The sequence below is a fragment of the Charadrius vociferus genome, unplaced genomic scaffold (assembly GCF_000708025.1).
Source record: "Charadrius vociferus isolate BGI_N301 unplaced genomic scaffold, ASM70802v2 scaffold92, whole genome shotgun sequence".
In the NCBI taxonomy this organism is placed as follows: Eukaryota; Metazoa; Chordata; class Aves; order Charadriiformes; family Charadriidae; genus Charadrius; species Charadrius vociferus.
The window spans coordinates 6114447-6131117 of record NW_009647874.1 but is presented as its reverse complement, the minus strand read 5'-3'; the positions used below and the strand labels follow the sequence as shown (position 1 = coordinate 6131117).

At 44.1% G+C, this 16671-nt stretch overlaps 1 protein-coding gene across 1 annotated transcript in view; it reads right to left on the bottom strand.

The window, feature by feature from the left end:
* Positions 1-16671, bottom strand: part of GABRA5 (gamma-aminobutyric acid (GABA) A receptor, alpha 5) — a 58643-nt gene that overhangs the window by 3267 nt on the left and 38705 nt on the right. Inside the window, exons 6-7 of the mRNA XM_009883103.1 lie at positions 7167-7310; positions 1298-1450 (exon numbers count right to left, since the gene is read on the bottom strand). Of these exons, the coding sequence (XP_009881405.1) occupies positions 1298-1450; positions 7167-7310 (297 nt within the window). The remainder of the gene's footprint in view (positions 1-1297; positions 1451-7166; positions 7311-16671) is intronic.

Genomic DNA, 16671 nt, shown 5'->3' with positions numbered 1-16671 from the left:
TTGCATAGTATGATCCAAAAGAGTAAGATACTTTGCTCTCCAAGAAAAAAACGAAAGCCTTCACCCTCAGGTGTTTGCTTCTGTGGTGTTCTGGTTATCTCTAGTTATAGTGTATTTAAATAAATATTTTTAGAGCTAACGCAAACCCACCTGTTACATAAACCAAATCCTTACTGGTATTTTATCCCCATACACTGATGGTACGTACATGGTATGCACAGAGTATCCCTCGTTAAGTGGCACATTATAAAATCGGTAAGCAACCCGTTCAGCAGTAACTGTCAGAATAAAGTGGGATTACTGATTTTATTTTCTTACATGGAGATTCTAGGTATGAAATTGTTGGCTGCTATTGATTTTCTACACTGTAGCTCCTGCTTTCCCACAGGCCAGTAAATGACAGAGCTGCCACTTCTTTACTCTGTGGAAGGATGCCCCCAGTAGGAAAAAATTCAACTCTCAGTTACAGCTTTGCAAACCTGGAATGGGTACCACTGGTCAGCAAAGCGATGCTGGCACCTGTATTCCCTCCATACAGCTTGCTGAACTGATTTTTTGATCAAAGCTGCTGAGTGATTTCAGTAGGTTTGTACAGAAGAATGACTCTTTTAAGAACAGCTGAATGAAGTTTTATATAATAAACTGTTCCCGCTCCCCTCATTTTTCATCTAGTGAAAATTTTGTATTTCATCAACCTTCACTTAAGACTGTATTTATTTTCTGCTATCTTCTAGTGATAAATCGAGCAATTTAAGAGACCCCGAAGGGTTTTTCCATGACAACTTCTGTAGTAAATACACATTTTCTTAATGCAAAATCATATTAATTTGTTTGATGGTAATAGAGATAATTGTCACTAATTAACCTCGACATGGTTTTCCCAGATAAACATCTTAAAACATAGATAAACAAAATGTCTTAAAGTGAAATCTGTTTCAAATGCTTAGCTAGAGTACACACTAAATATGATAATATGTATGGGTTTTTTTGTTCTAAACCATCCACTATTTTACCCAAGTGGAAAAAAAACCCTGCAAATCACTCTAATATGATTCTCTGTCTCCTGTCCTTAACCTGCATACAATTGATTCCTGAGCACTGTCAGTCATAACTTTACTGAAAAAGCCCAGACAGTGTTTTTAAATGGATTTTGAGTTTAAACTGGAAGAGAACAAGGGAACATCTAGAAGATGTCAAGCAGAAATAAGCATTAGAGCACTGTGGTTTTGTTACAGCAAATCACTTCCACAAGCCAGATCGTTCTTTCCCATGTGCTGGGAGAAAGGGGGATACTCACCAAAGACAGTCCTAGCAGGGACAGATTCTCTGTTTAGCCAAAACGACACTTGTGATAAAATCACAGTCATGATGCAAGGAAGGTATGTCTGGATGACAAAATAACCAATTTTTCTTTTCAGATGAAAGTGGGCTGTCATAATAGTATATTCGCCTAGAAGGAGAAAAATCATAGACACATAGATGTGCGTGTGGGTAAAATAAGGGAGACTTACTGATTTAGGGACTTAAGCAGGCCAGCTCCACCCCGACTCCCCCACTTGAGGATACCAGTCAGCCGCTCCTAATTGCATGAAATATGTCTGGATTTCTGTGCTATAGAAAACCAGGACTTGAGACAGAGGTGCTGCTAGATCCTGCTGGTCTTCACATTCAGACCCCAAAAGCAGAAGACAACGACTGACAGATCCTACTGCACTGACTGGCTGTGGCCCTTCTATGCACCTGGGACGTCTGGAGGTTCACAGGCTTAAAAAATCCGGCACTGCCTCAGTCCTGCCTGGTTTTGACTCAGTCCTGCAAACTGTCTTACCAGAGTAACGATTAAGGCCATCTACTCTAAGAAACCTGATTTAGCAGCAGGACTTAACCTCATTAGGGCAACTGTTACTGCCAAGCCATCAGTTTTCCAGAATGAGAACTCCCTCTGCACCGCACTTTAGGGCCTGCCTGACCCAGTGTTGGTGTTGCCAAAAATGCAGCTTTGCACATGGGTCCTGGGAGGTCTTGTTGATCTCAGTACCCAAACCCATCAGATTGCTCCTCCAGAAAACAAAATCCCTCCAGTGCATCCAGTTTTCCTAGAATTTGGTACACTTTAGCCCTTGGAAAGAGAATGTTCCTGGATAGACGTTGTGCCAAGTCTTGTTCATTTGTGCAATGAATATTGTATTGCCTGCATGGAGAATTCACTGAAAACCGCCACAGCAGTGATGAATTCCGTGCCTTTTTTATACGCCAAATTCATAGCATTGCTTTAATCTGGCTTTTGTCAGGTCCTCTGAATTTCAATAAAAGCCTAAAAAAAATGCACTCCAAAATCGACAGACCAGCTGTCACCTTCCCTAATGTTTCAGAAAAAAATCAAAACTTAACTGGTTCTTTCAGGCTGTTCCTGTAAAACCATATAGTTGTTACTGAAGGCTATTCATTGATGGTAACTGCTCCCCAGAGCCAAAATCTTGCTAGCTAAAAACAGACTAGTTTGCCTAGGAAAAATAAGAGTAAAAACAAAATGTAAGAATATAAAACAACCAACCCCTTCAAGCCCAAACATATCTCCACTCACACTGATACCAAATTAATTTAAAAGCATGCATCATTCAGCTGGGTAGTGATAAATCAGAGTAATGCCTGTTCTGAAAGATATCTTGTCCTCCAAGTATAAAACAAATACAGCTATAATCTCTGTTGCAAGACTTGACTGTTAGTCTCTGTAGACCAGCCACAAAAGGAAAATATATAACAGACTGTTTCTGCCTTGAGTGAATAGCTCAGGTTGAGCTGCAGCCAGCATTGCTAAGCAGTTCGATTCAGCAGATTATTTCGAAGTGACAATATGGCTAATTAGTGGAGAACAGGTCTACAGTGAAAGGGCTTTTGCAGGTATAGCTGCAGTGATATGTTATGCTAGAGGAGCTCCGTTATTCTGGATGAAGTTTACAGACCTTGTTTGTGCTGAGGATTTTAGACAGAAAGACTGGAATAGCACAGAAATACCTTAGCTGACAGCCTGCCTCAATCTTTATGACTTTCTTCTGGAGTCTGATTTTCTGGTGAAATGGTTCCCTAAAGAGAGATGTGGAGATGGACAGGGAATGCTGTGAAACTGGGGAGAAAGTCCCTGTGAAGCGATGTCTAATTCCCTTCCATTTAGTGTAATTTTGAACCAGGGATGCTGAACATGCTGTGGTCTCAGGAGGAACCCCACTTGCTGTTTATTTAGGAGCATTCAGTTTGTGGATTACCCCTAATATATGCCAGGAGCAGCAGGGTCTATGTGCCTGTAATCTGTTTCTCAGTTGCTACTGCACTGGGCTGCGTTTGAGTCACAGTTTCCCTGCTTGCTAAGGAGTGACGATGTGCATTATTGATTTTGACAGTATGCTTTCGGAGCCAGAATAAAAAAAAATCTACACAGCTTCAGCAGAGCAACAGGACCCCTGTTTTTCCTTTCTAAAATGCAGAAAATGAAAGTTTACATGTTGATGGCCCTCCACAGCTGATTTTTACCTTATTTTCTTTAGCCTATCAAAGCTGTTGTCTGCACTGAAATAATGATATCACCTTGATTTTGTACTTGCTCTTTTTCCAACTGGTGTCTTCCCGAATTTCCCATGCCGTCCCTTTCAAAAATGCCAACGCTAGGGATGCTTCCTCCAGCAGATTTAGGGCTTAAGAAAACCCCACAGCTTGTTTTTTAATGCCCTGGGACCACTGCTTAAAGTAAAGCTAAAAGCTGCCCCAGTTGGCCTTTTGTTTATATAGAACAAAATCCTGGCTCTGTTGGAGGGGCAGAGCTCCCTTTTACTTCTGTAAGGCCACTGTTCATCCGTAGACCATAAGCTTTCTTGAGCAAGAGCTAATTTTTGTTATAGGTTTATGTAGCACTTAAAAGGGAATCCTGTTCCTGATGGGGTCCACTCATCACTGCACAAAACAATTTTAATAACAAATTTAGCACTAATGAAAAGCCCTAGAGCAGGAACGGCTGCATTTCTTCACAGAGCTACACTACTCTGCTGCTGCTGGTCTTAAGAAGTTTTTTTTATGCTTTAAAAGCTGCTGCAGTATTTTTTTGGTATCTAGATGATGGAGTTCTGGAGATCATGCTGATAAACTTTCCAGGATCTTACATGCATTCTTCCATCACAATTATGCTGGGATTCGATAGAATATTTTAATGAGGATGGACCGGCCCCCAAGCTTGTTTGTTTACTGGATATACCTGGACTTAGGTGTAGCAACAGCTGTTCCGGTAAGATCCTGACATTAGGTCTGTGATGCCACATCCCTGATCACACTGACATCCAGAATATTTTGGCCCACGAGAAATGCCTGTGTCCTTTTTATAGTGATGCAGGGGAAAGATTCATCTCAGGGAAAAAATCAGAATTATTTGGTGCAAAATGAAGAGTCGAATGCTTCTTTTATTATCTAGGCTTTGGATATTTCAGAGCTCAGGCTCCAGCTGGCAGAAGATAAAAGAGTGGGTTTTTGTTTTGTTTTGTGGCACTGCAGATCCCAAGTTAGCGATGAGAGATTCTGGGTATGGGGAACAGAACTGGGCAACCATTTGCGGAAAGCAGCAAGATCCACTTGGACCCAAATCCCTTATTTAATTGTTTTCGGCACTTGCACCACCAGGACATAACAGATGTTGGGCCTGTTGGAAGTGCTCTGAGTAGTCAAATGTCTTCTCTTTTGGGTGAACGATATTTGGGGTTGTTAGCACAAAAAAAAACCAAAACCCAAAAACCAAACAGGTGGCACATGTCAGAGCTATTTTCTGTGGCACGGTTAAAAAGTTCCAGATTTCAAAACTGGTTGGTAAATTAGGAGCGCCAGGACATCTTTCCTGAGAAGACAGCTAAACTTAGTGGCTTGCCTACAAAATCAACAGAATCCCAAGGGATTGGTGCAGGTCCAGCATTTCCATTTAAAAAAAGGCCTGCTGGCAAGGAGAGCATAAATGTCCTATGACATACTCAAACACTTTGCCTATGCAACTGCAAGGGCTGTGTAGTTTGACTTGTGTGTCAAAAAAACCCACAAAAGATCCAAGCACTTGGATTTGTGCAATAGCTATTTGCTTTTTCTCTTTCACGTTCAACAATTCAATAGAAGGAAGAAATGCCTTAGACGGCCGTTCATAAGTAACCCTGATTACTGGCCTCCTACGAGCTTGATGAAGTCCAGAAAATCCATTGCTGACTGATGCTTTCCCTGTGCAAAATCGGATTTTTGTATTTTGCTAATCCCCGGTTACAATCTGTGTCCTGCTCTCTGTGATCCACCCTGCAATCAGAATCCAGCCAGCCCAGATGTAACCCGGGACATTAATATAAAATCTTGACGTTGGAAAGCAAGCATTTATTAGCCTGAATCTTAAGATACAGGAGGGAGGTGGTTACTGGGCAGAAACTTTGGGATTTGTCTGAAGAGTCCCCTGCTTCCCTTGGCTGAGGAGTACAAGGAGCTTTCACAGGCAAAGCTGCAAACTGGAAGCATCCCGGAGCTGACACGCTGGAGCACTCACTGCCTGGGTTGGATGGTTTTCTCGCTCTGAGGAGCAGGACGAGCTCGTAGGAGATGTCCCAGTACATCCTCTGGATCTTTTTCTTGGCAGCGATGAAGGCGAGAGGGGAGCTGCCGTTCATTGCGGAAAACAACGCGGCTATGATGGTAAACTGGTAAGGAAAAAACGCGTCTTTGCTCTGTAATGGGAGATAGCGTACCTGTCCTCTTCCTGCAGCGGTGGCTGCTCTGACTCTGTCTATATGCTTCTCTTGACTTTAGATACCTTTGCTTTAGCAACAGCTTTGTGCCTCCTGAAATGGGCAAAGGAGGGGGTGAAGCTTTATAGGACGGAGACGGTGGTTGTGTTTTGTGGCTTCCCTGTACTTTCCCTCACTCTGTCTCCTGTTTGGAGAGCAGGGGGCAAGCTCAGCTGCCCCCCTCTTTATTTGCCATGTTTGGACCATTGGAGCAGAAAGCTTTACGCACCTTCGTGTTTCCGTCAAACTAACTTTGTGTGTGAGTGGACGTGCACCTGTTTTCACATCTCCTAAATTTCCTGCGGATAGTAACAGGCTCCTACCTCCTCCCCTACAACCCCTGCCTTCGGCTCAGAGCCTGTCATTTTCTACCAGGGACACGGGGCATCACCAGAAGACTCTGTCCCGCTTTGCCAGCGGGAATTGCTCCCCGCCGCGTTGCTGCAGGCTGCCCCCCTTTTCCCTCCCCAAACCCCACGCAACCAGCGGCGGTGGAAATGCCCCTTATCCCCTTTCCCTTCACGGCAGGCTATGTCGTTCCCAGGCTGAGGAGCCCCCACGTCGGATGCCACTAATGCTCTCCAGGCGACCGCATTGTATAACCTGGTTAAGCCCCCGTCCTGCTGAGCCCACGTGAGCCCTGTCCCGGCCTCGACCCCCCCTCCCGCGAGTCTCCCCACCAATGCGCGCCCAGGGCTGCCCTTGCGTGGGAGCCTTAAGAAGCAGGGGGGCACGGCTCACGTGGGTGCCCGGCCTGCGATTAAAGCTTCTTTGCCTCCCTAATGCTGCCACATCTGGCGCCTCCGCTTGCAGCCCGGGAGGAAATGGGAATCCTCGGGGGTTTGCACCTCCTCTCCGGCCACGTGGTGTGTGTGTCCCCCGGACACGCTGCCGAGACACACCACGCCACGGCCACAGCCACGGCCACGGCCCCACCTCCCCCCCTCCCTCCCCTCCGCGCGGTTTCATCAAGCAAATTGTTTTAAAGCGATGATTGAAACGGATCAAAGGCGTGGGTGGTGTTTGCCTCCCGGGGTAGTTCCTCCCACGGGGAAATAAGCCCGCAACAGCGCGGGCAGCCTCAGCAGAGGCGGTCACCGAGAAGCCGCGTGCAGCTCCTCCAGCGTTCCCGTTAAATAGCAAGGGCTGGGGTGCATCTTCAGCAACAGCCTCGCGGCAGACCTAAGAGCCATCATATAACCCTCGCAGCATTTTCAGTGACTCTGCCGAGTAGCCAGGAACCTGCACAGTATCTCCCCAGCACCCCACATCCCACAGATGATTCCCTGGCTTCCTTGCAAAATAACTGGAGCTGGTGGATCTCCCCTCCTGCTCCAGCTATCAGCAACCATAGGGTGGAAATATTCTCCCTACCTGTACTGGTACTGATGTTTTCAGTTCCTACAGTTTGTCCCATCAGGTGGTACTGGTTAAGTCGGGAACCATCTTCAGCCACCACTACAGATGTTGTGGTGCTATTAGTCCACACATAGATCACTTCAGAATTGGGGTAAGCATCTGTCAACAAGAAGGGAAAAAAAGACGGTGATGAGTAAAAAACACTGTGCAATATTTTAGTGGATCCTTAAATGATAAATGGTGGGGAAAGGGAAGAATGGAGGAGCGAGAGTGAATGGAGAAAAACAAATAAAGATGATATAATCGTGTTCCCATATGCCCAGCTCAAAAAAATATTAGGTGGAAGCCTTCTAATGTAACAGATGTGTGGGATGGTTTGTCAAAGCCTGGAACAGTGGAGGTATAAATATAATCCATTGCAACCACTCAATTTGGGAAAGAGCATCTCAGACCCATACTCACCTATCCGGCAGCTCCTAAACCCCAGCAAGCTGCAAAAGGCATTTTTGCTGATTTCCCCCCTCATAAGGACTCAGGCACCTCAAGTGCCTGAACAACAGGGATTTTCTCTGTCTTGTCCTGTCTCCACGATAAAATACCAAGTGATGCCACGTGCAAGCACAGGGTCTGAGGTGTGTGTGCTGACTTTGGGATATATACGTGCGGATGAGAGGGTCGGTCTTGCGTGCAGGGGACGGCTGTAGGTAAAGGAAGCTGGGATGTGAGTGCCGGTGCCTGTGATGCTGAGGAGTGGAGACGGGATTCAGGGGCGAGCCTGTAGGAAGGAGAGCGGGAGTGTGTGTACCAGAGCGAACGGGTGGTGGTGTGGAAACACCTGCACACCCGGGGATGCAAATGTGATAAGATTTCTCTCACAGTCATTTAGAACTCCTAGGATACAAAGGTGGTGGCAGTACTGCCAACTCATTCCTTCCTCTATAAATGTTGCTGTTATTTTTAAAGCCCTAACACCTGGAGTAATTATGCTAGAATGAGGGAATCTCAGTTTTCTTTTAGAAAGACAGTCAATGTTGGTTTTATTTTTAAGCCTTCTCTGCACACAAAGTTTCAAAAAATCCAGGAGCTGACCATACATTTAAATATATGTTTATTTAACACAAGCAGATCTCACACTTTTTAGGGCACCCTGATCTTTCAGGTAACTTTACTTTCAGGTAACACTACTGCAGGCATGTTACAGTAGGCCTGAGTCCATTGTACTAAAATCTCTGGAAAGCAGGCAAGGCCTGCTTTCCAAATAGGAGGTGAAATGCAGAGAGAGTTGGAAGCGCTCTGCAGTCAAATGCTAATATCTCACCTTCTGCACTTTTTAAGTTGGGGGTGCAGAAAGTTTCCTTCTGGAAAAACTCACATCCTAGTCCAGCGCAATCTGTGCAGGAGGCAACACACAGTGGCTTTCCAGGCAAGGACTTGAGAATCAAGGGCAAGAGGTTAGCTTGCAGGATCGTGTACACCGGCTCCATCAGACTGCGGGTTTTGTTTTCTAGAGGTAGTCTTTCCAAGCTGTCTTGGAAAGTTTCAGCTCTATGGAGGACTTAAAAATTTTCACAGACAGCTGGTCGATGTGGGCTGAGGCACTGCAATGGCAAGAAATGGTGGTCCCTAGATCCATACAACCAGTAACGTCAAGCAGAAAACAGGAAGTGATCCTGGTTCAGGTTAAGAGCATATGAGCATAGCACAATGGAACACTTGGATGCCGGAGCAGTTAGTAGGGAAGAAAGCTGCACCTTGTTTTCACTGTTGTTAGTCTTCCTGTCGCACCTGTGGGAAGTGCTGCCAGAGGCAGGACACTTGGCTAGATACACCTTTGGTCTGAGCGTTTATGGCTATTCGTACGTTGTTGTCCACACCTCAGAAAAGATAGAGAAATAATGAGGACAAAGAGGTGAAGAGAGTTCAAAAGAGGGTCACAAGTATCTCCAGGGAGTGGAAAATAAGTCAGTCATGAGTTGAAGCTTAAGGAGCTTGACTTACTTAGCTCACTGACAAGAAGCTGAGACATGACTCAAGCACTGAGTATAGATACTTGCATACAGAAAAGATATGTAAAACCAGGGTGCATCTCGTGTACAAAAGGAAAAGAAACATTCAATGCCTGAAAGATGGTTTCAGGCAGAGTCAGATGAAGAACAGGACACAATTTCCTAACTGGGGGGTTAATTAAACAGTGGATAACCTTCTGAGAGAAATATTATGGACTACCGTCACTAGAAAGAAAATGATGGGATGAGATCTTTCTTGTAACATATCTGACAGTTGTTGCTGCTGTATTCAGGGCTGAAACTGATCCAGGCTTTGGAGGTTGAAGATCTACAAATCCTCCAGCCCTTGTTAGCCATGCAGCCATGCAGGGCTGCCCACACCCCTTCCATGTGCTTGTATTTGTAGCTGGGCAGTAAAGTTACTGTAATTACATCTCGTGATCTGCTTTGAAATAATTTCTTCCCTATTTAAAAATATTTGCATTACAAAAAGTGATGGAATGTCACTTTCCCTTTAGAGCTGAGGTACCGTCTCATCTCAGAGACGATTACAAGTTCACAACATGTTGTAAATAATTCCAAAGCTAGATCTGGAGAAGGCAAGTAGGAGCAGATGGGTCCATTGAAAAAGGTGCTGCAGAAAGCCGCCCTTTTTAAATGCTTATCTGGTATATGTTGTTCATGTGGTGATATCCCCAGTGAATGCTGGGTTTATGTAGGCAGATTTGGGATTGTCAGAGAATTTGATTTTTACTTATGGTACTTTCTATGCAAAAAAAAAAAAAAAGCACTGGACTTCTTGCTGCAGTGATCCAGATGTATCCCACCTCATCAGTTCCCTGTTCCTGCAAGGATCCCAGGCACTGGGATAATTGGGTTTATACTGTTTCCTGACAACGACACACAATAATTCGGCCTGGCTAGACACTTCCTGGCGAGAACACTGTAACCAAATTCCACTGAAATTGCGACTACACAGGAACATAGGCCTGTAAGGCTTAACAAGTATTCAGATGCTTTAATGCTCTGCTCTCCCTAGCCTTGAGGGTCCTAAAATAAATCAGTGCTTCTGTTTTGAACTGCAGCCTTTGCTAGGTACTTAAATACATGCACCTGTACTGGGTTAGAGGCTCCTACTCTGGTGAAGCCCAGCACTTCCTTCTGTAAAAAAATATCTGTTATTCAGACAAAGGCCAGAAGGTGCCAAAACTCCACCCAGATCTCGCAGGTATGCCCAAGCAATACTTTGTGAGGTTGCTTTCTTTCCAAACCATGGCAGGGAAGGGAAGCTGCCCATTCCAGACCAGCTGGTGAGAACACTCAGGCACTCAAGAGCAGAGCTTGAGGCCAGTCCCTGCCTGGGAGGAGGACCCCAGGGGAAAACATCTATTGCAAGGCTACCAGGCAGATAGCTGTGCCACTGCTTGGCCAGTATCTAAGGGAGATCAGCCCAGGTAGAAGAGGTTCTGGTGCAGGAGCAGGATGGTTATAGACATCCTGGCTTAGACATCCTGGTTATAGATATATGGCTTTAAAACACAGTAGGGTGACAGATGTGTCCCTGTGGAGTTCACCCCAAACCGATGCAGCCTGCAGGGATGTCTCCACCTCCAAAGAAGTCTGTCGCATTAGGAATAATATGAATTTACCCCAGTCTAGAGTTAATCTATTGTGCAGGATCACATATATGATATGATTCTCATCTGTCTTCCATGCAGACATAAGAAAACATGGTCTGTATTTTAAAAAGCTGTAATATAAGATTTTTGGCTTCATGCCTGCTTTCCTCACTATGGGCCAGGCTCTCAGCATCTAAGCCTCCCTGGGAGAAAAAGAATGGAGAAAATGTCAAAACATGAATGTGAATGTAAAAAGATACAGTCACCCCCTCAGTCTATGAGTATCCTCGAGAGAAGCTCACAGCTCTGACAGGAAAAGGCCACCCCATCCACCGTGGTGTGGCAGCGGAACCACTGACCATCTCTTTTCTGGTCATCTAGATAAACCTCCAGGTAGATAAACCTGTGTACTTGTAGCAGGTAGTTGTCTTCCTACCTCAAACCTTCTGCCACGTCTTTCCAGAAACCTCAAACTCCAATTAGCTCAAATTTGACTACCAAAAAGCTCCATCTCTGCTGCTGATAACCCATGCAGTATAATTAGGCACAGTCATATTGAAAGCTGAAAGTGTGGGAGTTGTCTAGAATAATGCTATTTTGCTATCAGGATAGAGCGGGTGTTAATGGAAAGATGGTATTATTCACTGTCATACCAAATTGTGTATAAACCTTCCTCCACTTAAGTAACGCTTCCAGTAGGTTGCCCACCAGCCATGCTTGCCGAAGGACTGAAGAACTTCTGCTCATGCTTTCTAGAGTTATAAGAAAGGTTTACTGCTGACAAGGGAATAAGACCCTCCCCTCCTCTCCCTGGTACACACAGGAGGGACAAGGAGTCAGTCTCCCAAAGGGTGATAGAAAAATGTAGCAGAGGCTTTGGGTTAGCAAGCTGGGAGAATGCTGCTGGTGCTGCTGTAAAAGCAAACTCAAATTCAAAGCCACTGAAAATCCAAGTGAGACTGCCTGGTGTTTATTCTACTTTAAGCAAGTGGGTTTCTTCTGGTTTTATGAATCCAAATAATTAATTCTGTGTTCTTTACAATAATTTTGCTGGCTTGCCAAAGAAAGGGGGAAGCCTCGTTAAATCATTCTTTCTCTTCTAAGCTCACTCTTTCAAAAAGGAAAAAAAAAGTAGCAGTTGAGATGAACAGCTAAAATTACAGAGAGGTATAATGTTATTAAAAGTGAGGAAATGACAACAGACTTTTTTTTTTTTTTCTGGTAGACATTTGATAAATGGCTGCAGGCTTATCACCAACCAGAATGATGAAATAAGTAATTTCTTCCCCTATCTGTTTATTGATGAGCAGATCCATTTTTCTTCATTCGAACATCCAACACACACCACTCAATATAAAAATGGTAAAGATCTCCCTTGCTCTTCTCCCAACCTCTTCCTGCTCTCCTATGCCTGGCAAGCAAAGCATGACATGGTCTTTCTTACGCCAGTGAACAGAGGGCAGAAGAACAACCACAGCCCAAGGGAGGAAATACATTAAGACAAAGTCTGACAGAGCAGAGCAGGCAGTTGGTAAAGCCTGGAGGATCCCTGACATTCACCTTGGCCCTGAGGGGTGCCCTGTGTTTATTTGGGAAGGAAACAGCGTGAGCAGTGCAGCATCCTCTTGTACGTTCGACAAGCAGCCCACAAGCAGAGAGCCTTCTCCTGCCACTGCCCCCACAATAGGGCAGTGGTGGCATCTGTGGCTACTGACAGACACTCTCCCTTCTCGCCTTTCTTTCTCCTCCACATTGGAATAAACCCCGGGGCGGGGGGGTGGGTGGGTGAAGTGTTTCTTGGTTCCTCAAGTCAAATAAACCCAAATGTGGATGGCTGAGTCCAAACTTTGAGTTCATAGAACCCAGATATATTTCTAGCATCGATTATTTGAAACTATAACCCATGGAAAAAAAAAAACCAACACTGATGTGCGCCGTAAGTTTTCACATATGCAAGACAGGGCATAAAATTATTTAGGAAGAAAGAATCCCTCTCCAAAACACCTCCCAAATCCTTTGACAGACCTCACAGTAAGCCATAAAAGCAGTGCCTGCATAATTAAGTGAAGGCAACCTGTGAAATGTGGGATCTGTATGTATGGGTGCCCACCCTGCATGCCCGAGTCGCATTCCACAGTTAAACAATCTGTTGATCCAGAAACCATGGCTGGAACTTTTCTTTCAGAATTATGCTAGTTGGAGGTTGAATTCACTTAAAGAGATACTGTAGAAAGATGACTCTTGGCTGCGTTTCTATTTTATTAATTACAATTGTGCAGTTACAGTCTTAGCCTTTATCATCATGATATTTAGAACATGCCACAGGATCATCAGACTGCCTAGTCTTGGAAGTATTGCTAATCCCCATCAAAGCCTGTTGATTATGAAAGATGTGCATAAATTGTCAGCTTTTTTAGAAGCTCTAATTACAATCTGAATACACATACAAATCTTTATCTCTCTGTCTTATCTATCCATTAATGTATTTGACTCACTTAGAGGCTGTTATACAACTCAATAGAGATCCAGATTTACAACTTCTCAAAGAGTTCTGCAGGCAGTAAACCAGTGCTCCTACTAAGCCATCATGTACCAGCTTGAATTCTAAGAGTCAGGCTGGGTTTCTTCTGGTTTGTGCATGAATACTTTTTAACCCATTACAAAGCATCTGTCAACGGTTGTGCATATGCAACTGAGGCCAGATTTGAGCTCTGTAATTGGAATTTCCCATTAAATTGAGTTGATAAGAATGAATTGATGCACAAATGAGATAACTCTATAGGAAAAACTAATGGAAAAGAGATCCAGTAAAAATGTAATTTTAAATAGAAAAATTACAAGACTGTACTAAATATGCATGGACTGCGTCTAGTGGGAAATAGCTTTCTAAAACAGTAAGTTATATAGCAAGTAAAGTAGCAATTTAAATACTAAAAGAAACGTATTCACATATTCAATGATTAAGAGCCTAAAATGAAGATTTTTCCATAGTGTGATGAAGTCTGCTGTTCTTGGGAGAATTTGAGGGTCATGGAAATTACTTCAGGGACCTGAAATCATCAGAATCTGATCATTTAAACTGGCAGGAGTGTACAGCCTATGGATAAACAGCATGCCTGATTTTAAATATGTGCCACGGACAAGAAGTGTAATGTGTATAAATACATGAGATTACAAATTTTTATCACATGGAATCACAGAATGGTTGGGGCTGGAAGGCACCTCTGAAGATCATCCAGCCCCACCTGAGTCCCTGCTCAACCAGGGACACCAAAAGCAGGTTTCCCAGGACCACGTCCAGCCAGGTTTTGAATATCTCCACAGATGGAGACTTCATAACCTCTCTGGCCAACCTGTTCCAGTGCTCAGTCACGCTCACAGTAAAAACATGCTTTCTCATGTTCAGATGGAATTTAATGTTGTCTAATCTGTGCTCATTGCCTCTTGTCCTGTCACCGGGCACCACTGAGCAGAGCCTGGCCGCCTCTTTATTCCCTCCCATCAGGTATTAACACAGATGGATTAGGTCCCCCTGAGCATCCCCTTTTCCAAGCTGAACAGTCCCAGCTCTCTCAGCCTCTCCTCATAGGAAAGATGCTTCAGTCCTCAAATGATCTTTGTCACCCTGCGATGGACTCTCTCCACAAAGTCCGTATTTTTCTTGTACTGGGGAGCTCAGAATGGGACACAGTGCTCCAGATGTGAGTAGAAATGAAATGCTCAGAATGAACATTTTTTGGAATGGCACAATGTCATGGAGATGGGACAATGGACGGCATCCAAGGATGAAATTGTTCATGTACTTGAAACAATTCTTGTATTAAAACTGATGACAAAAGACAACAGGACACCATTGATTGTGAAACAGGCAGTAGGAAGTTCAGTGTTACTAAAACAACCATTTCTGTCCTTCCTGAAGTTACAATAAAAATATAACTTGATAACATAGGCAGTATTTTATGTTTTATTTGATCTTGTTGTCACATTCTGCAGGGAATAGAATAGGATGTTCTGAAAAATGTGCCAGACAGGTCTCGAGAGACTTCATTACTAAGCAACTCTAATACGCTATACTGATCATTACTAAAAAAAAATAAAGCCCTAAGTTAGGTCAAAATGACTCTGTTTCAGAATGTAATTTATAAGTCACCTCAGGAAAAGGTGGGAATAGGAATGTGATAGAAGTGTCTATGGTTTGGAAATGAAATGGAAGCACAGACTGTACCCACAAGGTGGTGAGACACACAGAACTGAAGATGCTTGTGAAGTTCATTTTGAGACATGTAGTTTTGTAAAAGCCATTTTCTTTGGCTTTTCAAAGCAAGCAACAGATAGAAGTCCTTCTTAATTTTAGAAGTTCCAGTTCATGGGGCAAAACTCTAAACGTTGCCCAACCTAGAGCTCAAAAATATAAAGCAAAGAGAAAAAAAAACCCTTATGTTTTTACCTGAAAGCAACTTTGTGATTTTGGAGGTGTGATTCATGATTAGCATAGGCAAGGCTGCTGGCTGCTTTAATACAATAAATGGACTATTTGCAAGCTGGTACATTAAGTCACAGTCATACCGATGATGAATGTAACACGAATACTAATGAACAGTTGCCCTGATAATTCACTCAGACACAGTACCTTCACGGGATGCTATTACAACACTTAAAAAGAGCCCTGAGCTAGGAGATGTGCAGAGTAATACAGAATGTCTCTCAGGGACGACTGTGGAGACAGCATGGCACTTTGAGCGATGCCCCTTAAAGAGGTGTGCATATTTGCTGCCACGCAGGCAGTATCCCCGGTGACAGCGTCGCCTCTTCCCCGCCCCATCCTGCTCGTCCAAGTGGCCACGGGGGAGACATCAGAGAGGTGCATCTATTCCCTGAGCACTGGGAACGCCGTGAATAGGACTTACTCCTTGCTGTGAAATCTGACAATATAGGCACCTGGGTTAAAAACCAGGCACGGCACACTGAACTGAGCTGTGGCCTGGGATCACAGGTCCTCAAGCTCACTCAGAAAAAGAGAAAAAAAAATACAGCAAAGAAAGTTTTCCCATCGGGCAGCCTGGAGCACCTCAAACAGCAACAGAGAGGCAGGTGTAGACAACTAAACCATGCCACCCGTGGTTGTGGGATGCCTGCTAGGAGCTGAGGGAAAGGGGTGACTAAACAGGGTCTGCTGCAGGGCTGTTATGCATCCAGGTGCTCCCAGGTACCAGGCAGCACCAGGCTATCTTCCCAAAGCCTTAGCTGAGAGCTGACTTTAGGGAGCAGGTGATGCCTTCTTTCTTTTGCCTCTTCCCATTTCTTCCTCTCATTGCAGTCAGTATTTATAACACAGCTTCTTGCTTTGTTTTCAGATTTAGTGCTAGCTGAACTAACCTGAGAATTGATTTTACACCACATTTAATGGTGGCTACACAATTGCTTTTCATATGGAACAGGTGAAAATCTGTTATTCCAGCCTCTGATGTTTTCTTTTTTTTTTTTTTTCCTGTTACGGCCAGTATAAATATCCGCTGCTAGAGGACTAGAACAACAGAGCAGTAGGATCTGCTGGGATGACTTTTAAAAACTTCAACTATCCTGGGAGCTTCCTGACCCTATGTTGGTCTTTGTAGGCCAAGCGTATGGTAATTCCAAATCAGTCAGCCAGTTTGAGCGCTGCACTAACATTTAATGAACTTCGAATTTGCAATCACAATATTAGGCAGCTATATTAACTGCTTCATTAGAAAAAACAGCATGGTCATGAGGAAGATGTTAGAGATTTAATTTACTTTTTGCAAGGCAAACAAAAGTATGCTCCAAAGTGTGACTGACACCATTACTCACTTTGCATAGCACCTTACTTCCTAAGCAATCTTGACTGAAGTGGTCCACTCATTTTGCAAGCTGCCG